Source organism: Chenopodium album, chromosome 11 (genome assembly GCF_948465745.1).
Source record: "Chenopodium album chromosome 11, dcCheAlbu1.1, whole genome shotgun sequence".
Taxonomy (NCBI): Eukaryota; Viridiplantae; Streptophyta; class Magnoliopsida; order Caryophyllales; family Amaranthaceae; genus Chenopodium; species Chenopodium album.
This window is the reverse complement of record NC_137844.1, coordinates 41,425,569-41,453,036: the sequence shown is the minus strand read 5'-3', so window position 1 is coordinate 41,453,036 and position 27,468 is coordinate 41,425,569. Positions and strand designations below refer to the sequence as shown.

At 34.2% G+C, this 27,468-nt stretch overlaps 1 protein-coding gene across 1 annotated transcript; it reads right to left on the bottom strand.

Moving 5' to 3' along the window:
• Positions 1 to 610: 610 nt before the first annotated feature.
• LOC145568889 (cysteine synthase-like) lies at positions 611 to 12,932 on the bottom strand. The gene is made up of 12 exons (XM_081628265.1): positions 12,834 to 12,932; positions 12,464 to 12,715; positions 11,521 to 11,630; positions 10,134 to 10,191; positions 9,717 to 9,980; positions 9,471 to 9,608; positions 7,677 to 7,728; positions 7,466 to 7,515; positions 4,431 to 4,490; positions 3,598 to 3,678; positions 1,129 to 1,321; positions 611 to 1,034 (listed from the first exon to the last, which is right to left on the bottom strand). The coding sequence occupies exons 2-11, from the start codon at positions 12,692 to 12,694 to the stop codon at positions 1,232 to 1,234; spliced, it is 1,134 nt and encodes a 377-aa protein (XP_081484391.1). The 5' UTR covers positions 12,695 to 12,715; positions 12,834 to 12,932; the 3' UTR covers positions 611 to 1,034; positions 1,129 to 1,231.
• Positions 12,933 to 27,468: the final 14,536 nt, after the last annotated feature.

Sequence of the window (27,468 nt, the reverse complement as noted above, 5' to 3'; positions counted from 1 at the left end):
GGACATTGGTGAGCTGCTAAACCGTGGCTGCAGCTTCTGTTTTAGCTATGTCCCAAGGGAAGCCAATGAGGTTGCCCATTATTTAGCAAAGCTGGCTAATGACATGGATGAGAACGTTAAAGATCATGCTACTTATTGTGTCAAGGATATAAATGAAGAGGACATTGTTGACAGCAGGGACTGATTTCAGAGCTTGGGTTTTAAGATCAAAGGATCTTGCTTTTGCAATTGACTTATCTTTTCTTGGTGGAGCTGTGCTCTATTTTGTTGTTGATTTGTTGGCATTTAGAGGATACTTTATGCCTCCCTTAAACTATTGTAGCAGGATGATTTCTGAGTAATTTAATTTAATCTTCCCTTTTTCCTTAAAAAAAGTACATGAGCAGGAAATTGTTACAGGTTGAACAAATAAGGGAATGAGAGATATCTAGAGGTTGAACAAATTTTCGACTACAAGCTACAGTTTATGAATTAAAACCACAACTTAAGAAGATGAAGAGGAGATAAACCGCTACCTTAAGCACTAAAATGTAGCTCAAGTATAGTACTTGGTCTACAGATGAAGAGGAGATTGCTGAAAAGTTTGAACTGAAGTTTGCTAAGACTCTTAACTTTGAATTGTAACTCTTTAGTTGATTCTTGAAGAGAAAGGAATGTAACAGATTCATATATTCTGTTACTAACATTTTTAGAATCTGGGATGTTAGTTAGGAAGTTAGTTAGCTGTCAATTTCAAATCAGCTGTCAAATTATATTTCAAGGCCTTAGCACTGAAGCAAATTTATACATTACAATCTGATCAAAACTAAAATTTCATCTGCTCTATCATCCACAGTAGTCAGGTTCTTGCTCCCAAGCAAAATTGGCTTCGCCACCCACACAACTTCCAATATCTACACTCAATGGATCAGTTGCTAACTACTGCCGGAAAGAATGCATCTGACTGCCATCTCTGATATCCATAATATTGGAAAAGAACTTGGGAGTTGATTGTTCGAACTGTTGACAACACTAGGGTGTCAAGCCTCAAAAACCTGAAAATGTTAAAACAGTTGATAAGTTTTCGCAACAAAGAAATTAATCAGTACAAACTCTGAAAACTTGAGTTTAGTTGTGATTGTTGCATACTCGGTAAAGAATTTCAGCCCGACTTATTCTCAATGGTGATGGAGACTACACAATCTTCTGCTCATTTTTGCACGTGTTTCATAATCATATTATTGCCAGGACACTATTCTTCCGTCATATTTTGTGCATCTTTGTATAAGGATTGGAAGAGAACTGTGGAAATATACCTCTCACCGAAACTTGGGAATATGACCTGCAACATCTCAAAATTGTTAAACTTGTGCCAGGAAGCAAGTATTTAGAAACCTAAATGCATGAAACATTGATTCTAAGAAACAAAAACATGGTATCAAAGCCTTGTATTGTGAATAATGAGTTATTTTAGCCACAGGGTATCAAATACTCGCATTGCAGGGTCAACGACAAAATATTTGAGGGGTAGACTAAAGATAGCAAAGATGCATATGTGTACATCCTGGCCAATGCATTCTCGTCTAAAATTATTTTATACATATTCTACTTTCCATTTGTCACACTATAAGGTCTGGTATTCAGGTGTAGAAATATTTTAATCTATACATGCATTCATGCTATATTCTATCAAATGTGTTGATGGGTGCCCTTGAGGTGATAGAGTTACTTAAATTGAGGAACGATAAACCTCCACTTGGTAGTGTTTGTCCTAGTTAACTTTTCACAAAGATTTAGAACATAGGGAAAGATCCAACCGGGAATAACTTGATACACATTGAGGGGCCGTTTGGTTGGGAGTATTCATCAAAGGGAAAGGGAATCAACTGCCTTTATTCCCTTTGATGATGTTTATTAGGCATTTTTTTCCATTCCCTTTATCTTACCCATTCCCCCAAATTCTTCCAACTTGATTCCCCACCCCCTTGGGTTTTTCCATTCCCTTTCCTTAGCCACCACCACTACACCACCATACCAGGATTACCAGCCACCATCCTACCCAACCCCAACCACCCAGCCACCCTTGCCACATCTCCACTGCCCCTCGTTGCCCCGCCCCACCCCCAAAAAAGCTTTCCCCTCCCTCGAAAAACTTCCCCCACCCCCGCAAAACCCTAAATACCCCCCCTCCCCGTTAAACCGTCGGCCGCCCCTCCTCCCACCCTCGAAACCCTAGGGGAATGCTATTCATGGTATAACAATCAAAACATCACAATACTGAGAAAATCCTTTAATTCATGGACATAAAGTCTGTCTTCCCATCTCAATCAAATTATACTCTGTGTAAATACCATTTACATGTTCAGGCTTCAGCCATTCAAATTTATTTCAAAATTCACGGAGATTCATATTATGATCAGTGGTCAATACATAAAAGAATTCTAATTATCAGGACAAAGGACTCTTAATCCAGAAACTTTTTAATAATTACATTCAGGAAGGAGATCTGGTGGTCCCACAAAGTGAATCTTTAAACTACTCTGAATGTTAGCCACTAACAATCTGCTTCGTATATTTTACAAAAGGCAGAAGACATTAAAGCAATTTTTTATTTTTTGACAAACACACTAAAGCAGGTTTTCCCTCCTAAACTAAAGAAAGAATAATAAATGACACATTGAAGATGTAATCATGGGTCTTTTTTAGTAGGCATTAATTAATATTACAGTGACATAATGCTTATTCTTTTCGAGCTGGCCAGGTTACTCATTCTGAGTAACAAATCTTGTTACTCAAGTGGTGAAGTGGCACGTTCTATTATTAAAAAAAAAATTTAAACCCATCTTCTAGCTTCCACGACTCCATCACAACCACCAACACCACCACAGCCACCACCGCATCTCCATCACAGCCACCACCCAAAAGCCATCACCATCTCTCCGCCTTCCTCTTCGTCTCCCCTTTGTCCTCTTCTACCTCTTTTCTCAACAATGGCCCCACCCCCCAACGCTGCTTCGGGGCGAAACAAAAAAGACACCCTAGTAGCAAAGAGTGTAAAGTAGGGTCAAATCAACCCCTTAGGGAAAGCTATTATCGTGGCAGCATTGTAGGAGGGGGAAGGAAATTTTTTGGAGCCATGAATCTACATCTACAACTACTACTATGAGCTAGTTTGGTAGAAGGAGGAAGACGGAAAAATATCTGGGCTTGACTATTTTACCCTCAACTTACACACTGGAATGACCTCCATATCCCTTGAGTAACATTGATTGTAACTCAAATCGAGTAAGTTGCATTTTCCCATTCTTTTCATATATAAATTAAAAAACATGCATGGCTAGGGAATTTCTAGTAACATATCAGAGCATTCAAGTACCACAAGTCCTTAATAACTAAATAAAACATATTTGTGCCTTTCAAACCAACATTTAGCTGGCTACCATAACAACCAGGACACAATTTAGCAAAACTCCTTTGCTCTTATAAAAAATACAAGTAATTGAAGTTTGTTAGGCGTTCCAAATAAAAATAAGAAAGTTTGCTTACTCATAAATAGCTGCGCCCAATGTAGATTGTGTACCAAATTAATAAAGGGAGTGGTGAGAAAATAACACTTACAACAATTAGTTTTCCAGCATTTTCAGGCCTTTTCGCTATTTTTATTGCAGCAGCTGCTGCTGCTCCTGAAGATATTCCAACCTGCAAGCAAGAGTGTGATTCCCCTAAGGTAGCCCTCTATATATTATTTTGATTATCAATGGTAGCCCTCTATTATTAAAAACTTACATCTGTGGCCTTACTTTTTATTTTATTTTGATTGACTTGGGCGCTGATTGACTTCATAATTTCCAATGCAGTCATATTTATTTTAAAACTTAGGCGTTGACTGACTTATAATTTTGAATGAAGATATTCCAACCTACAAACAGATGTAAGTTTTGACAATACAGAGGGCTATCGTTGAAATTTTCCAAAAAATTTATACAAAAAATAGATGAAAAATAAAAAATGAATACAAAAAATGGAGAAGTCGAAACATTATATTAGGAGATTTAGGTGTCCAAATGAAGAACTAGTAAACATTGACATTTAAGGAACGCCTCTACACATGTATCAAGAAAGAAGTTCTTATAAAACAAATTTAAAAATCGATAACATAACATTACCTCCTTTTTTAATTGCAATGTTTGAGTTTTCAAGCTTGCCAATACACATTTTATATCATTATTATCTTTAATTACACTTTAGTAAAATTTATAAAAAGTTAATATATTGAAAGTATAAATTGAGACGAATTTAACAAGACCCCACATGACTGTTTTTCAAGCACATAAATCACAAAAGATGATAGGCGTGTGTGTGAATAGTGTAAATTATCAAACATTGCAATTTAAAAAGAATGGAGGAAGTATGATTTAGTCCTACTATGCTAACCAGTTTCTTAGTTATACCAGTAAACCTTCCTCCAAAGCCAACCTCCTTGCCATTTCAACTGCTTCACCATTAGAAACCTTCAAGTTTCCAAAACCATACATTAGTGAAAAAGTCCAATAAAATTGCCAAAAGAAAATTCAAAGAAAATATATCCAAGGGGTCAATTTATAAGCTAAAAGATGCATGAAAAAGGAGAGTGTAGTCAAGTAATTAGACGACTCAGATATATACGTAGGGATGTCAATGGGGCGGGGCGGGGTGGATATTGGCCTTCCCATCCCCATCCCCACCTAAAATTTTCATCCCCATACCCATCCCCGTGGCGGGTCCAAAATTCATCCCCATCCCTGCCCCGGCGAGTACAATTCCAAAACCATCCCCGTCCCGCCCCACCCCCCACTTTGATAACCATCCCCACTAAATCCCCACCCCTAAGACCCGCCTAATCCACACCTCCTAATACACAATCTAACATAATTAATATAGATTCAATCAATCAATCAATCAATCAAAGCCTTAATCCCAAAAGTGGGGTCGGCTAACATGAACCAAATTTGATTATTCCGTGTAGTCATCAACATAAATCTTTCTCCTCCATCCCTTACGATCCAAAACTTCATCCTCACGTAAATCCATGCACTTCATATCCTTCCTCACTCCTTCCAACCAAGTCATCTTTGGTCTCCCTCTTCCTCGTTTAATCCCTCCATGGTCCCACTCTTCCACTCTTCGCACCGGTGCACCCTCGGGTCTCCGTCTTACATGTCCAAACCAACTTATATAATTAATATAGATTACCAAAAAAAAAAAAAAATTGTTAATATTACACACTTTTTTAGTTATTATATTAATGTACTACAAATTATTATATCTACTATTTAATTTTACATAATTTTTTTTTTATAAAATAGTACTCAAAAGTATATAATTTTGTTTTTAAAAATATATAGATGTGGGTGTGAGGTGGGGATGAGCCGGGTACGAAGTGGGGCGGGTGGAGTGGAGCGGGGCGGGGATGGGGCGGGGACAATGTAAAATCCACCCCGCCCCATCACCCATGGCGGGTATGATTTTTATCCCCATCCCCGCCCCACCATCCACCAAACCAAGACCCATCCCCGCCCCACTGGGGCGGGTCTGCGGGTCTCCTACTTGACCCGGCCTGTTGACATCCCTATATATACAACTATACAAGACCAGAGAAATAATGATGCACTACACTTATGAAGTGTAATTTGGTGAAACTGGCTTATAGGTCTATAATAAAATTAATAGCTTCTATAAACACTTCTTAGCTTATCTTCTTACCATATGTCCATCTCACTTGCATCCATAAGACAATTGAGAAATCATATACGGTATCTATGAGATGTATGACTCCCAATTGTGGTATAGACAGAAATGGAACAAAAGGAACAAAGCATGACAGATATTTTCTTTCCCTGGTGTAGCGCCACTCTCACTATACACATCCCTTTCTACTTTTCCTCATGACTAGCAACACAGCCACTTATTTTTTGTTCTCATCTCCCCTAAATCCTTTTGCCCTAATTTTCAACTCTGCATTGCACAGCAGACTCAACCACACTGAATAATACCAATTTATATGGTAGGTTCTAAGGGGTATACAAGACTATATAACCCAAATACTCATTGTAGAGAAAACAAACCGCCAAATTTAATAACCTTCTACATCAAAAAAGTTCCTAAATAAATTTAACACTTGTATTGACGGTACATATGGTAAGCAGTCAAAAATTGCGGCAACGGTAATGGATTTGTATGTATTTTGCAAGGAAATTTAATGATCATCATCATGTCAATGGAGCTCCACCTACAAGCGGGTGTTTTTGTACACAATTTTTCATTAACACACAATACCATAACTAAAATGGTAAAGGATGTAATAGAAATTTGTAAAAAAAAAAAAAAAAAAAAAGGTGTTTGTAGAGGAACTATCATTATCATGCACATTGGCATACAATCTTCTTCAAAAAATTATTTATATAATCATTGTTATTATCACTGTTTTATTATAAACAACCAGATGGGCCGTAGGAGCATTAGAATGTTATATTATAAACTATTGGAAGTGGATGCAAAGGATATAGAAAAGGAAGAGGATGTCCAATGTGTGTGTGAGTGTGTGTGTGTGAGAGAGAGAGAGAGAGAGACAGAGACAGAGACAGAGACGGAGATGAAAAAAAAAAAAAGCTGAACCATTTGGCTTTTACTTAAAAAAAAGAGGAGCCTTGTTTGTTTACTACCAGCAACCAAATGGGCTGCATAAGTAGTGGAATGTTAGATAATAAATAAATGGAAGCAGATGCAGAGAAAATAGAAAAAAGTAATAGGATGTCCGAGGATTAACTTAGAAAAGGGGGAAATGTGATGGGGAAAGTGAGAGATGAAAAAAAAAGAGCCATTGGCTTTCACTCAAAGGGAAAGAGGAGCCTTGTTTGGATGGATGTCCCATAATATTTTTTAGACACATGAAACGATATCCTGCCTCCTCCCCCCCCCCCCCCCACCTTTTCGCCCAATTCATCCCATCACCAACACTCGTGTATATATTTACGTATTATTTTAAACACTGCTACATTTTATTAGCAAATTGATACTCCGCAACAGAAAAGACGTCGAAAAGGGAGGGGAGTGTCAATGTTTGAAAAGGCACGTTTCTGCTGCCCAAGTGCTAAGAAAGATCTGAACGAGACACCTTTAATGAGTCATACTGCAGGCATTTATAAATAAATTCTACACAATGGCAGGAGACAGATTTCCAGCATGGCTTCATTCATGGATGTGCCACTGAAATCATTCCTAAATTCTCCAACTTCAGAAGCATTCAACAGATACTTGTAATATCATCATAACTTACAAGACACTTAAGTCTTAACAATTTTAGTTCGTATAATTATACAATGAGGTTAGGCCCACATAAACTGATTAACCTAATTGTGATTTAAGTACAGCATGTAACAATGTCAAAAAGATACAAAGATCACAAGATAGATTAAGAGAATGAAGAGAAAAATGCAAGTGATAATACCTTCAAAACTTCATCAAGTAATGGAATATCCAATATACTAGGAACATATCCTGCATCCACATGATAAAATTGAGCTTAGAGCGTTATAAGCAGAGGGGGGAGTGGACAAAAACAAGCACCCGTTTATATTATGGCTTGCACTACTAAATTAATATTAATAGATAACATAGAAACACCATGGTGAAGATGAGGCATGAATCAAGGCAATCACCTGGGTTTTCTCCGGATATCACACCTCTTTCAGCAGGTTCTACACCGATGACCTAAGTATTTGTAACAAATTATCAATGTTGTCATGTTCGATGGGCAAAATAATGTTAAGAATAACAAAGTAAAGAAAATTGGAGTATAAATATAAAATAATTGTAACAAAAGGTGACTTTTAGCAAATGTAGGCCTAAGTAGTAACCAAAATGCATAGTCAATAACAAGTACCCAGGATGCTAAATGTTAACTTAAATCCTTAGCAAGATAAATGAATTTGGAAGACAGCATTACAAGCCATAAAGATGAGGGTTTAAATTTTGTGGTTTTTCTACCGCTTAAAATTCCCATGATTTCATCCTATTTGGCAACTGCCAAAATAAGCTTTGAGCCTTAGACCTTCCAACCGGGAAATGACTCAAATGATTGCACCATTGATTCAATGACTTAAGATTTCACGAACAAACTACTCATTCACTCAATGCTAGTTGTTTCCTTTTCTTGCAACTAATTGCATCATTTTAAGTCCTTAAGGTTATTGTAATTACCAAAATCACACAAGTTAGGGGGCGTTTGGTTTGTGCAAGGGGCAAAAAAACGAATACAGAAAGGGATACAAGGAGAAAGGAAAGAAAAACCCAAAATTTTCAAGTTGCTTGCTTCTACATAGAAAAGGGAATTAATATTTACAGCTCCTTTCCCTTCCTAACAGTCACCACTTCTGTTCTCTCTCTTCTTCACTATCATCACTTTCCTTCTCACCCTACCTTACTCACTGTCATTACCACAAAACTCACCATTAACCAATTGTCAAACTATCATTATCAATTAGCTGCAGTAGATCACAGTAGTCGCCATCAATTCAACTGTCATTGTCTATTGTAACTGTCAAAATCAACATTATGGGGGTCAAATTTATATAGAGGTTACAGATTTAGGATGCCTGGTGAGTAATTTGATGGTGAAGGTTAAGTATTGTTCGTGGTGGATAGCAAAGAAGCGGTAGCGTTAAAATAAGTTTCTCTCTTACTTCAGATTTCGATGGTGGGTAGTTGTCAGTCAAAATCATGGTGGTCATGGAGTAAAAGCAAGGCCACAATGTTTCGGTTGGACCGTATTGCAACAGATTTTCAATTGTCAGAACCGACATCGTCCATATCAAAAAGGCATATTTCAAAAACCTGTGACCTCGTCTGAATGAAATGTTCCAACCCTAAATCACCCCGCACTGAACATTACATCCCTTGTTTCACTCAAAAGCTAATTCCTATTCATAAAATTAGTGAAAGATTCTCCATGTCTCCCCACTTGTGACTATAATCACTTACTATTCTACTCTAACTATAATAGCGTACAAGTATTATAAAATCCTAATTGATGATACTATGAAAAGAAGTTTGAATCATGACAACCATGACATACAAGCCTCGATCAATGCATCATATTCGTACCTGCAACACTACAATTATTTCCGCGATCATAATTGAAACTATATTTTCGTAACCATGATGGTGGGTTGATTTTAATGGTGATTTAAAGGATTTTCATGGTGGCTGGGTGTATTTTGTGGTGGTTTAGTGGTTCTCACGGTCAGGTGGTGGGCTTAGGTGATGGAGTGGTAAGATGATCCAGTAGGGTGGTGCTGGTGGTTTATCATGGGTGGTCAAAGTAGTGGTTAAGGGTCAAGGATGTGTCAATGGACTTTGAAGTTTGAACAACAAATGGATTCAAGGCTGCTGTTTCCTTTCCCATATTCAAACCCCGAACAAATAATGTCCATTTCTGATAATATGCTACTGACCTTAATGTCTTTGTTCACCATTTTCAAATAACGTCCAGTGCCAGTGACAGTTCCACCGGTACCCATTCCAGCGACAAAGCTGTCAACACTACCCAAAGTATCTTCCCATATTTCTGGACCTGTAGTTTCAAAATGGATCTGCAGTAGCAAGATTTATCAAAAAGCTAAGAGTGAATTATGCAATTTAATATGCAAAATCTAATGATAACAACAAGCAAAAGTCATTTTGAAAATACAAAAAATGACCTTCGTATTGGCAACATTATCGAACTGTTGTAACATGTAAGCATTTGGAGTGTTTAAAACAAGTTCCTCAGCCTTCTCAACAGCACCTTTCATGCCTTTTACAGGATCTGTTAGAATAACTTCAGCTCCAAATGCACGTAAAAGAATCCGTCTTTCAATATTTATATATGCGGGCATTGTGACAATTAATTTATACCCCTTTGTTGCTGCTGCAAAAGCAATTCCAATTCCTGTATTTCCACTTGTAGGCTCCACCAATATGGACTATTATATGCACAGCAATAGCAAGAAATATAAGAATGTGAAAGAATAACAAAGCCATAGTGAACAAATAATCACATGGAACAATTAGTGATTACTTGATGAGAAGTATAATTGACTCATGAAGATTGGGTAATGAACTGTAGAATAACACACCTTTCCGGGAGAAATGGCTCCACTTTGTTCAGCCTCTGATATCATAGCACACCCAATTCTGAAAGATAAAATACAGATATGAAACAAAATTTGATGCAGCTAATATTGTATACAAGGAACAGACTATTATGAAATTCATTAATGATACAGTAATATATAACATGACCGCTATGTTGATCACTTTCAAAATAACGATAGTGATCAGGAGTATATGAATTGCATAATTGCGACTCAATAACTTAATTAACAATGCATTGAAAATTGGTATATAATGTCATGAAGAATCAATTCCCCCAAATATAAGCAGGATGACGACTTTAAAGATAAAAGGTTATAACATAAGTCACATGACAAGGAAGTTCAAGATTTGGAATAGGTGACACACTCACAGTCCAAAATATCATAAGCTAGAAATATCAAAAGCAAAGAAGTGAAGATTTAACCAGCCTAATAATTAAATATGCTTGAAGTTGGCTGCAAATCCAAAGGATGAATTTTAACTGTGCAAGGATAGACTAAAAGACTCGGCCAATGCTAAAGGCACACTCTCCTATTTCTTGAAAGTTGAAACCTCTTGTTTCTTATACTATACAATTTTTATCAGTAAATTATAACAATAAATAAACAAGCATACAATGATGAATGTTAGATGTACAATTTCTACTAGTTTGGTTTGACATGCAAATTTATGGGAAGTTGAGTTTTCTAAAAAATGGACGCATGTGGAATTATCTGTTGACAATGACATAGGAAATAGAAATTCCTAGGAATTCCATCTTGCACAAATTGGAGGAATTAACTTACCTGCTCTCACTAGGTAAGTGGGAATTCCCATGGGTATTAGAAATTCCCACATCCAACCAAACAAACCTAAGCATTTTCTAGAAAAACAAATTTTCAAAGTGTATTGGAGATTCCTACAAAGTCATAGTTCCTACATGTAATTAAAACAACCACAAGAGTCTTGACACCTTTTGATTGACATGCACTAGTGTATGGCTCTGCATAGATTTCACATGAGGTTTTTCCTCCTAGACCTTAAAAATTCAGACCAGCAAACCTTAAATAAGGTGAAGTGAACATACCCTAAATGTTGCTGATAGATGTTTGGTTTATGCATATGAATGGAGAAGGAAATCATAGGGGAAAGAATAATTAATTCTAAAACTCACATACGAGCATTTGCATGTTCAAAAATAGCTAGAGTTTCAGACAATTACAGAGGAAAAAGGCAAGAAAAATTGTGTCCAAAGTAGCCAATAACACTGCAATAAAGAAACTAAGTTGGCAATATACCAATGTTAGTACATTTGGTTCTCAATAACCAGAGACTGCAAGAACAGGTACAACTATACAAAAAAAATCAACATTCAAGAACAATGCTCACCTGTCCTTTACACTTCGGCAAGGTTCCATGGATTCAAGTTTTGCAGCAACGTTTGCTAAACAGCCTTCAGTTACTCTATTGAGATATATCATTGGTGTGCATCCAATTAACTACTCAAAAATAAAGAGATTGATTATTAAGTACAATATTTAACAGCAAGATACTAGAAATTTAAGCTGCAGGCATTTTCAGTGCTATAGCTTCCAAAGCGACTGATCAGGTTGGAGCAAATGCACCAGAACAGAGGCAGAAGTTATAATAAAAACAGCTTTTATTTTCCTGAAAACATATGTAACTACAACAAGAACCTGTGCATAAATGCACACAGAATAGGATGAATGAATATTTGAAAATAATATGATTCACTAAGACGTGTGACTATTGTTGCATTTTACACATAGTACAATTTACAAGTTATATCTATATTACTCTGACTCTTCACTTCTTTTCAAGTACTTGTCTCAGGTTTACAACACTCGGACTTGAGAATGGCACTTAAACACTTCATTTTGGACTAAAAGCATGCAAATATTTATGACTGCATTAGACACTCAAACAGTACCCATGTCCAACACTACTAGTTGTATCCAAGTAATATAGACCTTATCAAGAGAATAAGCTTCCTACACCTCTCAAAAACAAATGCTAAAAGAAATTACTACTTGCATTTGTTTTCCTCACTTCACAGCAAACTCATGATAATCAATAGTTGCTTGCGAAAACCAATGTCACATTCCACAACAACAACAACAACAATATCATAGCCTCAATTCCAACGATGGGGTCACCTCATATCGCATTACTCCAAACCCATCACTAAATCAGACACATATAAGAGTTAACAATATGTAACAAAATCAACATTACACAGAAACTAATTCAGTAATTCCAAAATAAAACCGAAAGCGAAAGACGGAAAATATTTTTAAAAAATAGCCACCACCTGAGTGACATCTTCAGCTATATTGACAGTATCAAGGTCCGGTGCTCTAGCTTGAGTTTTACTGTGGGTGACCAAAGAACTCTTACATTTCTTCAATTTAGAGGGTTTTAGAGTTAGACTAAAGGGTTTTAGAGGTGTTGAAATTGTCAATGAGTTCAACCATGGTGTTGCCGCCTTGTGCTGTGGTTTGCAGCACCAAGAAATGGCTGAAGATGATGATATAGCCGCCATTGATGATACAGGATAAAGTTCCTGAACCACATTTTGAAAACAAATTACTTATTTTTTATGGATAAAAGAAGTGCCACCATTTAAGAAGTTATTTGTATTGCATAATTGAAGAACATAGATGAAAGAAGAAAGTTGTTACCTCTTGCAAATTGGACTTCCTTTTCTTCAACTGTGTGACTTATCCAACTTCTCAAAGTCTTTCAAGTATCAACATAGGCGTACTTTTTTCTTTTTTTTTTTTTTTTTTGACGAAAAGGGTTATGTACTTTTTTTTTTTTTTAAGGAAAGCGCCATAGGATCGGAATCGGTATACAAGTCGGGTTTGGGTCGAGTTTAATCAAGTCTTATGTCGAGTTACTTTAGCTTGTTGAATGATTTCTAAGGTTTATCACTGGTTCAAGACCAGACAGGATTGGATTGATTTGAGGATGGGAAATCTAAAATATATGATCATCCTTAAAATGACCACCACTATTCTTAAATCATATTGGTTGATTTTTCCTTTTATTTTAAATGTTTGGTCAAACCTTTTTTTTTATTTTTTTAATTATTTTGATCATTAACTTTATTTTGCAAAATTATTCCAGATTTAAAAAAAAATAATAAAAAAATAAAAAAAATTCATGATTATTTTATTAAAATCACCTTTTAACAATTTAGTTCACATATACTACCACTTTATTAGGATATTATCAAAATAGTAGTATATGGAATACAATTTAATTATGATAATAAGTACGATAACTCAATGGAAAAATTGTCAAAGATAATACAAACTTTGAGCAGTCCGCTAAAAACAAGTTAATCTTTTGATTAAATCTTAATAACTAGGGTGGCCTACGCGCTCGATGCGCGCAAAGGGCTGACTCTTGCAGAGAAGTTGTATTGGCGTGTATTTACACCTTTGATTTGGGTGGTAAACCTGATAATTTTAATACGTACTATTTGGTATATTTGCCTATGTGGTGGCTTTGTAGAAGTATAAGAAAGCTACCAAAATCTTTTATGAAAATATTTTGTAAAACCTCAAAAGTTTGATAGTGTTATTTCAAAATTATTTTAAAATAATATTTAATTGATTTGCATCCCTTCATAACTTAAGCAACAATTGTTAGTTTAGAACTCTTAATTGATTTGCATGTTTCAATAATATATACCTAATATATTTTTTTTCAAATGAATTTTTTGTGAGCTTTATTCATACGGAGTAATAACATGTTTAATGTTCGTTGCAGCTAAAAGCTTAATAATGTAACTTGTTTAATGTTTTATGACCATCTAATAACTATATTTATATCTAATACTAAAGCAATAACCACTTTGTTATATTTTCCTCTTAAATTCTCTCCATAATTAATACCAGTTTCTTTTCTACCATCAATTTCCCTTGTTTTTAGGATTTTTAAGTTCTTTATACATCTTGATAACAGGACGATTTACAAAAATAATGTAATTTAAAAACTTAATTACGATTTTGGGTTGGAGTAAAACTTAATTACAAAATTAGTGTCCACGTAGGATTGGTAAGAGGTTTGTTTTATTTTTTTATTATTTTTCAAGGCAAAACCTCTATTAACTATCGAAACCGCTATCTTAATATTTAACAAAACCGTTATTTGTCAAATTCATTTAACAAAATCACTATCTCACTACTCCTATTTACTATGGGTTAATTGCTCTCACTATCTCACTATCAAACTTAAAGAACCGAATACTTTAAGTAAAGAAAAGATAATTGTTTGTCAAAAAAAAAAAAAAAAAAAAAAAAAAAAAGAAAAACAGAAAATTGCAGCTCAATTGCTCGAATCTAAGCTACTGAACATTACAACTGAGAGGGGGAAAGAATTAGAGAAAACTAATTCTAAACGTAGTTCTAAAAGAAACAGTTGGTCACATGCACTAAAAGTAAACAATGGACTAAAGATTAAATAATGAATATTTATGCCATTATGTGATCGTGGCTAGTTCCTAGTATAGTTGGTGAGCTTTGGCCATTTTACCATTTTTGGTAGGATATAAATTTGGGCAATGATATAATTACACCAACAATCCTTTCCACAACTCCACAGATTGAATACTCAAAATTCCACAAAACAATTTCACCAACTAATCCTATATATATATATATATATATATATAATAAATATATACAATGATGAGTTTAAAAGTTAACCAAAACAAGTCTAATTGTGAAAGCTAAGATTAAATGTGTCAACTGGTCTGAGTCTGATCATCAGCTCCATGAGACCTGAATAAAAATATATAATAACATTAGTATCACATTAAATATAGATGAAATAGCCTAAAAAGAATGTATAAAAATTAACTTTATTAAATGTCTATACGTACCCTGATTTTCATATACAAAAAAAATTATGAAAAACAGTATGAGTTTAACCTAATTCCAAAATAAATAAATAAATAAAATAAAATAAAAAATTTGAGAAAAAAAAAAAAAAAAAAAAAGACAATCGTACAGCATAATTTGAATGATTTTCATGGTAAAATTCATCTTCTTGTTGAATTTATCATACTAATTTTGACAACATGATGCAACAAGGTAATTGATTTTACCAAACAATAAATTGAGAAAGAAAATTAGGGCAAAAATAGCCTTTTTTTAAGTACTGTGGGTGATAGCTTAATGACGACGGCAATAACAGTTTCTACTCAGCGCAAGTAGGCTGCTCGGTGGCGGAGCTGCTTGGTGGTGAGCTACTCGGTGGTGGACTGCTTGGGGAAGCCAAATTGCTTTGCAATGGTTCTACTCCGTACTTTTACAGTAAAAGAAGTAAATAAAATTCCTTTCAGGGAAAAAAAAAGTAAATGCTTATACATTATAAAGAAGAAGTAAGATAGCGTTTTGTTAAATACTTCGTATTAAGATAGCGGTTTCGATAGTTAATAGTGGTTTTGCCTTGAAAAATAATTAAAAAAAATAAAACAAACCTCTTACCGAGCCTACGTGGACACTAATTTTGTAATTAAGTTTTACTCCAACCCAAAATCGTAATTAAGTTTTTAAATTACATTATTATGGTAAATCGTCCTTGATAACATCTGTTCAATGTTTTTTATACCTCTTGATAACATCTGCTCAAAGTTCTTTATACCTCTTGATAACAACTGCTCAAAGTTCTTTATACCTCTTGATAACATTTGCTCAATTTCCATAACGTTGTTTATGTGCCATCAAACAATGTATATTTCAAAATCTTATAAACCTTAACAATTGTACAATTAAAGGATGATAAGATTGGAAATAAAATGAGCAACCACAAAACAAATCAAGACAAAATCAATTTTTTGATGGATTTTGAGGTTAGGAAAGGGGAGTGGATGAGTTTTTGGTGGTGGGGATGTGGAAGAAGGAAATATCCTCTCCCCTTCTCTCACCTTAAAACCCACTAAAAATTCAATTTTGTCTTGTTTAAAATGAACACCCCTTAATGATTGTATTATTACAAAATAATCAAAAGGTTGTATTATTAAAAAAGAATGGGCCAAAATTAAAGTTGTATAATTTTTAGCAATTTTTCCCAAAAAAAAAAAACCAACCCTCTCCCTTAATAGCCACCTACCCCCCTGCTCCCCTGCCCCTTCCCCCTTGCAGGAGACACCAGCCCCGATATCCATACCCTTCCCTCTCCCTTCCAATCCCCGACAACCACCTACCATCAAAAACCCACGCATCCCACACCAAAACCCCCAACCATGCTCATAAACTTCGTCAAAACTCAAACTCTTCGATATCACCACCGATTCGGTATAATCTCTTGATTTAATATATTTTAATGTGAAAATCATTTTTGTTTGTTTTGGTCAAGGTTTCTGTTTTTTATTTTGAAATTTCTGGATTAAATTAGCTCACTTTAATTAATCAAATGATAAACAAATCAAGGAAAACAACAACAATGGCGATTCTCCATCTCCACTACCATCATCACAACAACAACAATCATCGAATTCAGAGATCTTGAATGTGAGAATTTCATCACCACAAACTCCAATCTATCCATTTTTTGAGGGTCGGGGAAGGAGCGTTTTGGGTTTTCGGTGATGGAGGAGCGAGTTTGTGGGTTTTTCGTGGGGAGGGTAGTGAGAGGTGAGAGCAGCACTGCTTATTGTGGTTGTTCGTTTGCGGTGAGGGTAAACGGTGGCATAGGCGCGATTGTTGCAGTAGGTGGTTGCTTGAGGTGTTAGATGGTGAGAGGAGAATGGGAGGCTGCTACTATTGCTAGGTTTAATTTGGTGGTTGTGGCGGGCAGCAGCGTGAGGTAGGTTTGGTGGTTGTGGATGCAGGGATTTAGGTGTGGTGTAGGAGGTGGTGCAGGAGATAGGCGGGTACCGATGACCTGGTGGGGGTGTAATACCCCATATTTTCATATGTATTTTCCTAATTAATTATTATTTCATAAAAATGGTGTTTTAGTAAATTAACTTACTATTTGAATTTTGGAGCCAAAATAATATTTGAATTTGGGCGCCAAAAATATTTTGAAACCTAATTATTGTTTTTAGATTTCGATAAGATTTATTATTCATTTATTTTATTTTAAAAACTAGATTATTTATATATTTCGAATATTTTAATGAAAAAAAAACTATATTTTATTAATAATTTAAAAAGGTCTAAAATTCCAAAATTGTAGCTGAGAATTTCGGATTTTCTATGTATAGAAAATCCGATTTTCTTAGTTATTTTATTGGTGAATAATTGATATTTATTTAATTAATTATTTTATACAATAAATATTATTTACACAATTATTTTTAATTCCTAAAAACTAGCGAAACAACTTCCTAAATTATACTAGAGAGGTCCGAAAATATGAGCTATGGAAGCTCAATATTTTCGGCCCTCTTGTATGATTTTTGGGGGAAATTATTTTGATAATTTGTATTTATAATTATCTCCTTAAAATTTCTTATTTCCCTTAATTCTATTTTTCCATCTCCTAAATATTTTATCATCTTATTTTCCTACCTTATATTTCCCTTGATTATTCCCCAATTAATCTCCCTTATCATATTATTTTTCAAGACAACACACCTTCCATATTTTTATTATGCACAATTTCCTTAATATAAAAAATTTCCATATTTTTTTATTCACTTCTCCAAGTAATTCCTTAACTCTTTTTGCCATAATTTTTCCTACATTTTTCTACCATAATTCATGCCTATGCTAGCCTATAAATACCCCTCTAATTCATGACCAAATACTCACACAAATTCTCTTAACTCTCTCTTATTCTCTTCTCCTATTTCTTTTCTTTTCTTTTCTTTTTCTCCTCCTTTTGTGCGCCACCACCACCGGCCACCTTGACCACCGCCGGCTGCCACCTGCACCGACCACCACCACCACCGGCAGCCTCCAGCTGCCACCCTTGCCGCCACCTTTCTCCTCTTTTCCTTTGGTTGTCTACCTTTTCTTTTTCTCTTCTCTTATTTAATTAATTATTATTATAATGGGAGATTTATAAACATTATTATGACTAGTTTTAATTAAATAAAATAAGATTTTAATGATGTTTATGAGAAAATAATTTAAAAGGTTCATATACATATAATTAGGGGTTTTTAATTTAATTGTTGTGATTATTTGTTAACCTTATATTAAATAAGGTTATATTTATTTGTAGGGTATGCTCAATCAAGGTTCTTGAGGTTCTTTTTGTGTGGTTTTGCTAGCAAGGATCAAGGTACGTTTAGGTGGCTAGATACCTTTGAAAGTGATTGCACTACTAAAATTCGGCCATTTTGCGACCGTTTTTCTACGACCGTCATGGAAACGGTCGCAAAAAATGATATTTTCGCAAAAAATGATATTCTCAAACGGTCGCAAAATTACGACCGCTATTACCGGTCGCAAAGATGCTTTTTTATTTTATTTTAAAAAAAGGTATAAAAAAGGTCCACTCCTAACCCTAATCAGTTGATAGCCGCTCACTCTCTCTTTCCTCTCTCTCTCCTCACGCCTCTCTCCTCTCTCTTTCCTCCTCTCTTCTTCTCTTTCCTTTATCCTTTATCTGATCTGTTTCCTCTTCTCCTTCTTCTCTTCGTCTTATCCCCGATCTCTTTCCTCTTTTCCTTCTTCTTATTCTTATGTCTTTATGCTCCATTAACCGGCGTTTTCATCACCATTTCCTCCATATTTGTTCTCTTTTTCTACATTATTTTTTCTTTATTTTCGATTTCGAATTTTTGCAACAAACAATTTGGGTGTTCGGATTTTCGTTTAAAGCTGAACAATTTTGGTGTTCATAGTCGAATTCGACCATGAAAATTCCAGATCTGGAGTTTTCATGGTCGAATTTGACCATAAAAACCCAAAGAGGATGAAATATTTGTTAAGGTATGTTGATTTCTCTGGAAATTTTGGGGTTTTTTTTTCGAATTTCCATGTTTGGTTTTGTTTGATTTTCGTTAAATTTAGTTATCATTCATTTTTATGATTTTTATTTATTTTGTTTTTGTTTGAATCGATAGTTTAGAACGCTTTTCGTTAGTTTTTGTTTGATTTATAATGATTAAGTTTTGTTCATTTTGGTTTTGATGTTCATGATAAATTTGTTTAATTTTTGTGATTTTGATTCATTCGTTTTTTTGTTAAATTCGTTAATTTTTTTTTTTCGTTATTTTGATTTTTTTTTTATATAATTTTTGTTTATTTTGACTTTTGAATTTGATATTCATATGAATTTTTGGTTTTATGTTTAATTTTACAATTTTGTTGGTTTAGTTTTGTGGGTCTTTTTTTTTATATATTTATTTTTGTGGGTAAAAATTTGGGTGGCTGGTGCATGGTGGTGGTGGGTGGAGAATGTTTAAGGTGTGCGGTGGTGGTGGGTGGAGTTGGTTCGTTTGGGTAGGATTTTTCGGTGGGGGCTGGGTGGAATATGCAGACAGTTGGTGGTGGTGGGTGGAGTTCGCTTGGGTGGGACCTAACGGTGGTGGAGTTGGTTTGGGAGGGAGTGGTGGTGACGCTGCTGCCTGAGAAGTATAGGCAGTGAATGACTTTTTTTTTTTTTGTTTTTTTTTAAAACTTTTAGCGACCGCCATAAGCCGTCGCTAAATTCAAGATTTGCGACCGTCCATATGGCAGTCGCAATTCTGAGTATTTGCGACCGTTTATAGGTTGGTCGTTGAAAATAGTAAAAACGGTCGCAAAAAATCTGTGACCGTCAAACGGTCGCAATATTGTTTTTTTGCGACCAGGAGAATAACGACCACCATGTTACGACCGTTGACGGTCGCAATTATGTTTTGCGACCGTTTTTGCTATTTTCAGCGACCGTTTGAGGCGGTCGCAATTTCGCCGAATTTTAGTAGTGTTGGTTGAATAACATGTTTTATATGATTTTCATTGGTGATTGAATTAAATTGATTTGAATTATGATTTATGAAATAAAGTATGATTTTAATATATGTTTTAATAAATTGATCTTGATATTATGTCTTGAATAATAGAGTTGTGATTTGTGAAATAAAATCATGTTTAAATAATTAGTTTTAATAAATAAATTGAGGATTGATTTTATATCATGTCCTGATTGATTAAAATTATTGATCATGTTTTAAAGGTTTGATTTTGAAATCATGTGGAATTAAATAAAAAGGAGTTTGAATTATATTGGAATTATTAAAAAGGATTTATTGAATTATTATTAAAGCTTTATAAGCATGTTAGTAATCCCACTATGTGGATTTGGTTGATAAGACTTTGGACTTTGTATAACCGAGTCTTTATTTCCTCAAGAATAGCCTTATAATATAAGGAGACTAGCTTGGGGGGTGTGCATACTTGGGTGAGGAATTGGATTTAAAAAGGAATTGGTTTTAATAATTATTATTGAGTTATTGGAATAGTTTAAAATATTGGAATTGCTTTTGAATCATGAATTTGAATTATTGAATTAATTATTGGAATTGATTTTAAAAGCATGTTTGCTAATAAATTAAGTTTAATTATCTTGCACTTATCGTACTTAGCATATTTTGCTAATTCGTATTTCCTATTTGTTTTGGTTTGCCCTATTTACCTTAATGGTAAGCAAGTATTGACTAATTTCAGGTTAAGTCAATATGTGAGCATATGGAGTCCCGGGAATGTCTTCATCTAGATTAGGAATGTTGGTCTTTGTCTTTATTTTGAGTACTCATGACAATGGATACTATTTAAAGTTTTATTAATAAAAGAGTATTGAAGTTTCCGCTACAAAGTATTGGTTTTATTTAGTAAGTTTGGTAGCCTTGCGTAATCACGTGGCGGTAATACTCCTAAGTCTATCTCTACCGTATAATTATACGTATTTTACTAGTATTTCCGTAGAGGGAGATTTGGGGGTGTTACAAAGTGGTATCAGTTTTTCGATCCTAAAAAGACTAAAATTTGAGTAATAAATAAAAAAAAAAATTGTGAGCTGACTTAAGAGGGCATATAGGATAAATAGAGTTTCACATTGTGTGTGAAAGTCAAAAGGTTTATTTTTATATAAAACTATTTTCTTATTTGTGGAAAGATGAATGAGAAAAGGATTCTCGAGTTCTCTATGGAGGCCTATAATGGGAACGCCTCTCTGTCTAGGAAAGGCTCGCCTCGACGCTGTAGGTAACTTTCCTGGGAGACGCGGGCTCGACTGTCCTATATCATGACTCAAGTACATTATTATTATTTTTCAAAAATAAAAAGAATTGAAATTATTTGAAACTTGAGTATGTGATTATGTGTGCATTAAAGTTGGTGTTAAAACACCTTAGGGTATGTGTAAGAGGTCCAAAATTTTTTAGTTATTACCCATGGTTGGGTGATCTTGAGTGATACTTGGTTGAGTTATGAATTTCTTATTGCAAACGGATTTTGAATTGAATTGGTTATGTGATTTAGCATTGAATTGATTGTTTTGCATGTGTATGTGAAACGGATGGAAAAGATTGATGAAATGAGAAAGAATTACTTTAACTTGCACTACTAGAAAGATAATGGAGTAATAGTTAGTGAGTTCATAACTGGAATTGTCACTTTGGCCTTAACCCTTTTTGAGAATAATAATCTAGAAGCCTTGACCCAACCACCTTGGATGATTCTTTTGGCCTTAGCCCATTTACCTAGAATCAAGAAATATCAACCTCTCTTTGACAAGTATGGGGATGTGATCAATAAGAATGGGATGTGGAACGAAAAGCATCATCATGAAGGGAAATGGTTAGCAAGCATGTCTAGCCTTAAGAGGGACTTACACTATGTGGAGCATAAGTATGAACCTAGGAGAAAAGTTGTCAACATTCCCAAGCCTTCAAAGGATTTCACCTTTGGAGAAGATGACCAAATGTACTACCTGAATGCCCAATTACCTTTTTCTTATCGGAGGGAGTTTCATGAATTTGTAGAATCTAGTGATGAGTCCATACCACCTCTTGGTAGGAGCAAGAATTACTCTTCTCTTAGCCGTACTCCAAGTTATAAACCTCCAAAACGTCCTAGCCCAAAAGTCCATTTCCATGTTGCAAAAAGGCCTTGAACTCGTGCCCAAGCTGCCAAAGAAAAAGCATCAAGTCCAAATGCCCATTGTGTTGACTAATTTCCATGCTTTTTGGGCATGATTACTCAAAATAAAGACAAAGACCAACATTTCTAATCTAGATGAAGACATTCCCGGGACTCCATATGCTCACATATTGACTTCACCTGAAATTAGTCAACACTGCTTACCATTAAGGTAAACAGGGCGAACCAAAACAAAATAGGAAATACGAATTAGCAAAACATGCTAAGTATGATAAGTACAAGATAATTAAACTCAATTTATTAGCAAACATGCTTTTAAAATCAATTCCAATAATTAATTAAATAATTCAAATTCATGATTCAAAACCAATTCCCATATTTCAAACTATTCCAATAACTCAATAATAATTATTAAAACCAATTCCTTTTTAAATTCAATTCCTCACCCAAGTGTGCACACCCCCCAAGCTAGTCTCCTTATATTATAAGGCTATTCTTGAGGAAAGACTCAGTCATACAAAGTCCAAAGTCTTATCAAACCAAATCCATATAGTGGGATTACCAACTTGCTTATAAAGCTTTAATAATAATTCAATAAATCCTTTTCAATAATTCCAATATAATTGAAACTCCTTTTTATTTAATTCCACATGCTTTCACAAATCACAACTCTATTATTCAAGACAAAATATCAAGATCAATTTATTAAAACATATATTAAAATCATACTTTATTTCATAAATTACAATTCAAATCAATTTAATTCAATCACCAATGAAAATCATATAAACATGTTATTCAACCAATCACTTTCAAAGGTATCTAGCCACCTAAACGTACCTCGATCCTTGCTAGCAAAACCACACAAAAAGAACCTCAAGAACCTTGATTGAACACACCCTAAAAATAAATATAACCTTAATTAATATAAGGTTAACAAATAATCACAACAATTAAATTAAAAACCCCCAACTATTTGTACATGAACCTTTGAATTATTTTATCATAAACATCATTAAAAAAAATGATTTTATTTAATTAAAACTAGTCATAATAATTTTTATAAATCCCCAATAATAATAATAATTAATTAATTAAGAGAGAAGAAAATTAGGTAGAAAACCAAAGGAAAAGAGGAGGAGAGGTGGAGGCAAGGTGGCGGCTGTCGGTAGTGGCTGGCGGCGGCAGGTGGCGCCATGGGTGGCTGACGGCGGCAGGTGGTGGTGTACGGTGGTGGTGGTGCACAAGGAGGAGAAAAGGAAAAGAAAAGAAAAGAAAATAAGGAGAAGATTGAGAATAAGAGAATTAAGAGAATTTGCATTGTGTGAGTGTTTGGTCACGAATTAGAGGGGTATTTATAGGCTAGCATAGGTATGAATTATGGTAAGAAAATGTAGGAAGAATTATGGCAAGAAGAGATAAGAAATTACTTGGAGAAGTGAATAAAGAAATATGGAAAGTTTTGATATTAAGGAGATTGTGCATAATAAAAATATGGAAGGTGTGTTGTCATGAAAAATAATATGGTAAGGGAGATTACTTGGGGAATAATCAAGGGAAATATAAGGTTGGAGAGTAAGATGATCAAATATTTAGGAGATGGAAAAATGGAATTAAAGAAAATAAGAGATTTTAAGGAGATGATTAAAAATACAAATTACCAAAATAATTTCCCCCAAAAATCATACAAGAGGGTCGAAAATATTGAGCTTCCATAGCCTAAAATTTCGGACCTCTCTAATATAATTTAGGAAGTTATTTTGCTAGTTTTTAAGATTTAAAAATAATTGTGTAAATAATTTTTATTGTATAAAATAATTAATTAAATAAATAACAATTATTCACCAATAAAATAACTAAGAAACTCAGAGCTACAGTTTGGGAATTTTCGGACCTTTTTACATAATTAATAAAATATAGTTTTTTCTTTAATTAAAATATCTGAAATATATAAATAATCCGGTTTTTAAAATAGAATAAATGGATAATAAATCTTATCCAAAATCTAAAAATAATAATTAGGTTTCAAAATATTTTTGGCGCCAAAATTCAAATATCATTTTGGCTCCAAAATTCAAATAGTAAGATAATTTACTAAAATACCCTTTTTATAAAATAATAATTAATTAATTAATTAGAAAAATACGTATGAAAATACGGGGGTATTACAAGTTACTATTTATAGTTTTCTTAATAAAAGAGTATTGAAGTTCCGCTGCAAAGTATTGGTTTTATTAATAAGTTTGGTAGCCTTGCGTAATCACGCGGCGGTAATATGCCTAAGTCTATCTCTACGATATAATTATACGTATTAATACCCCAAAGTTGCATATAATACGATCCGGAGGTAGTATATAATTATTTTAACTATTAATTAACTATGATTAAAGGTTCACTCTTTTTTTTTTATAACTATTTTAACTATTAATTAACTATGATTAAAGCTTTACTTAGGAGTTAATTAAATTCTTAAATGAATTAATAAAAATAAAAAAAATATTACGGGTTATATTGTTTGTAGGTAAAATATCATGTTTAAAGCGGATACTCACGAAAATTTGTATTATTCAGAAAAAATTAAAAGATTGACTTGTTTTTAGCCAAACACTCAAAGTTTGTATTATTTTTAACAATTTTTCCTAACTCAATTTATTAAATGCGTGATTTTTTTTATTGGCATATTGTAAGCTTTGTAACATAATTTTGGCCTGACAATCTATTGAAGGAATTATGTCTTCGATAAGTGCAATTACTAGATATATCAAGGATCACTATTATGGAGATAATAAGTTCGTTATTTTGGGTCGTCATTATCTGTTGCTAGACTATGATCAATGATCTTTGGGCTAGTCAAATAGTCCAAAGCCCGCTAGAATGGATCCTATGAGGTTACACTCAAGGGTATTGGGTTAAGCAAGTTAGAGGCCCATTTATGGACCTCATGAGCAAGTAACTAATCATGAATTGGATTGGGCTAGCATAGTTAGATTAGAGTTAGGTTTTGGGCTTTGTCATGGACTCTTATTTAGAGATGAGATCTATAAATAAGATCCATGCCTAGTGTTGTATGTGACATAACAATTAACAGCTGATTGTGAATCAAGCAACCAGAAATCCCAAAACCCTCACACTCTCTCTCTAACCCACGACTCTCTCTCTCCTCCCCCTTGGACTCACGGCCGGCCACCCCTAGTGGCGCGTGTGGTGGTTCGTGGTTGGTTCGTTGCTCGTTCTTCTCCTTAGAAGGTCAATTGAAGGGTTCAATTGCAACTAACTAGCATTAGTGGAGGTCTTAATCCGCGCCTGTGGACCAAGTAGAGGAATCACGTTTGAGGTTCTTTGTCTCCCCTGTTCTTGTTCGATGACACGTGGAATCACGCTTCAAAGGTATTAATTCTAATTCTTTATGTGTTATGCATGATCTTGGGATTAGGTGCTATATGTATATGATTCATGTTTTCCGAATTCGTACCTATAAACTCCTACAGTGGTATCAATTATCCTATGCATGTACATGTATTGAATATTAATTCTTTGATAGTCCACAATTTTAATTCAATTAGGAGAGAGAATAATTTAATTATGGGTCAATTATTATTTTAAATGTGATTTAACAATATAGAATCATTAAAAAGTTGTTTAATTTGCTCCAAATTAGCCATCAAAGATCCAAATTTTGCCCCTTAATCACTCGAAAAATTCGAACCCCTCACCCTAATTTTCGAAAATTCGAAAACCTAAACCCTAATTTGTGAAATTTGTGTTTTGGTTTTGATTTAATTCGATTGTTATGTGTTTATAGAATTTAATCTATTTGACACCATGCTAAATTATGAATTTTTCATGATCAAATTATTTAATTTAAGAGTTAAATTAAATTGGGGATTAATTTCATGAAGAACCCTAATTTCAAGATTGAATATGATTTAATTTTGAAATTAATTGGACCACATTAAGATTAATTTAATTTTACAAAATTGTTTTGTTTTTATTTAAATTAAAAAAAAAAAGGGAGGGGGTTTTAAAGCAGCGGCAACCGCGGCTGGGTGGCGCAGTCACGGCGGCTGCCGCTGTAGGTGGTCCGGAGGAAGGGCGCGGCGGGGCAGCAGGCGGGTCAGGTAGGGGCAGCAACAGCAGCACCGTGCAAGGGCTGTGCGGCACTGCTGCTGTGCACCGCTGCAGTGTAACGTACACCTCACGGTGTACGGTCACTGTGGCCGGCTTCGGCTGGCCACACCACGGTGGCTGGTGCATGAATTTCAAAAAAAAAATTTAATAAAAAAATTAGATTTCAAAATTAAAATTAAAAAGATAAGTTTTGATTTTGAAAAAGATAATTAACAAAGTTAAGGTGGTTAATTTTGTTAAGTTTGGATAATTATGGAGCAAAAGATTCTATTTGGATAATAATTGATTTAATGAGATTATCCCATAATTAATTTTGGATAATAATTGATTTAAAATATGTGATTGGCTAGGCAATTAGGATAAAATCTCCTGAATTAGTTAGGATAATCATGGAAAATAAATATGATTTACCTTCCATAATTAAAATATGATTTGATTCTATCTCTTACCTAAAATAAAATATATGATATTTTATGATTGGTTAGAAATAATATATGATATTATCTAATTACAGTAATTAATTAATTAAAATATGAGATATTTAGAGCCATGTTTCCTTAATTATGAACATTCGATGTTGTAGTTTAGGAAAGCATGATGAGTGATTTGTTATGTGGCACTTTATAATGTATGATGTTATTTATTGCTATATATAGACTAGTATGGCCCATAGATTCTAAATACGATCTACGCATCATTTCGTATTTTTGTAATCTAAATACGGTTTGCGTACCGTTAAGTATTTTTGTAATTTATTTTATTTTATTTAAGTAGTAGATAGAATAGAATAATGTTACAGGTTGCAGTTGATCCAAGAAACCTATGGAGTGGAGGCCCAAAGGAATAAGATGGATGAGATCCATGAAGATTCAAGTGGAAGCATTTTCTGCTTTATTAGTTTTCTTAGGATTAAGGGGCCATACTATGTCATGTTTTATTTATGCATTAGTAGATTATGCATGTTTTTACTTTATGTTGATTGATGATGCGTTAGAGTTCACTAAATAATCACAACATAATTGAATCTAGGTCCCAGTAATATTGAGGTTGCTTTTCCAATTGAATACCCAACAATCCTTAGATCATGAGTGATGGGTCGGCCTCAGCAGAGTGTCACTTGTTATTGTAGGTAATT

Excerpts from the sequence above, each read along its gene's own strand:
- LOC145568889 (XM_081628265.1), bottom strand. The coding sequence starts at position 12,694 with ATGGCGGCTATATCATCATCTTCAGCCATTTCTTGGTGCTGCAAACCA. Across the intron at positions 10,192-11,520 it reads TGCCGAAGTGTAAAGGACAG|AATTGGGTGTGCTATGATAT; the intron begins GTGAGCATTGTT and ends TTTATCTTTCAG. Across the intron at positions 7,729-9,470 it reads TGGTGAACAAAGACATTAAG|GTCATCGGTGTAGAACCTGC; the intron begins GTCAGTAGCATA and ends ACAAATACTTAG.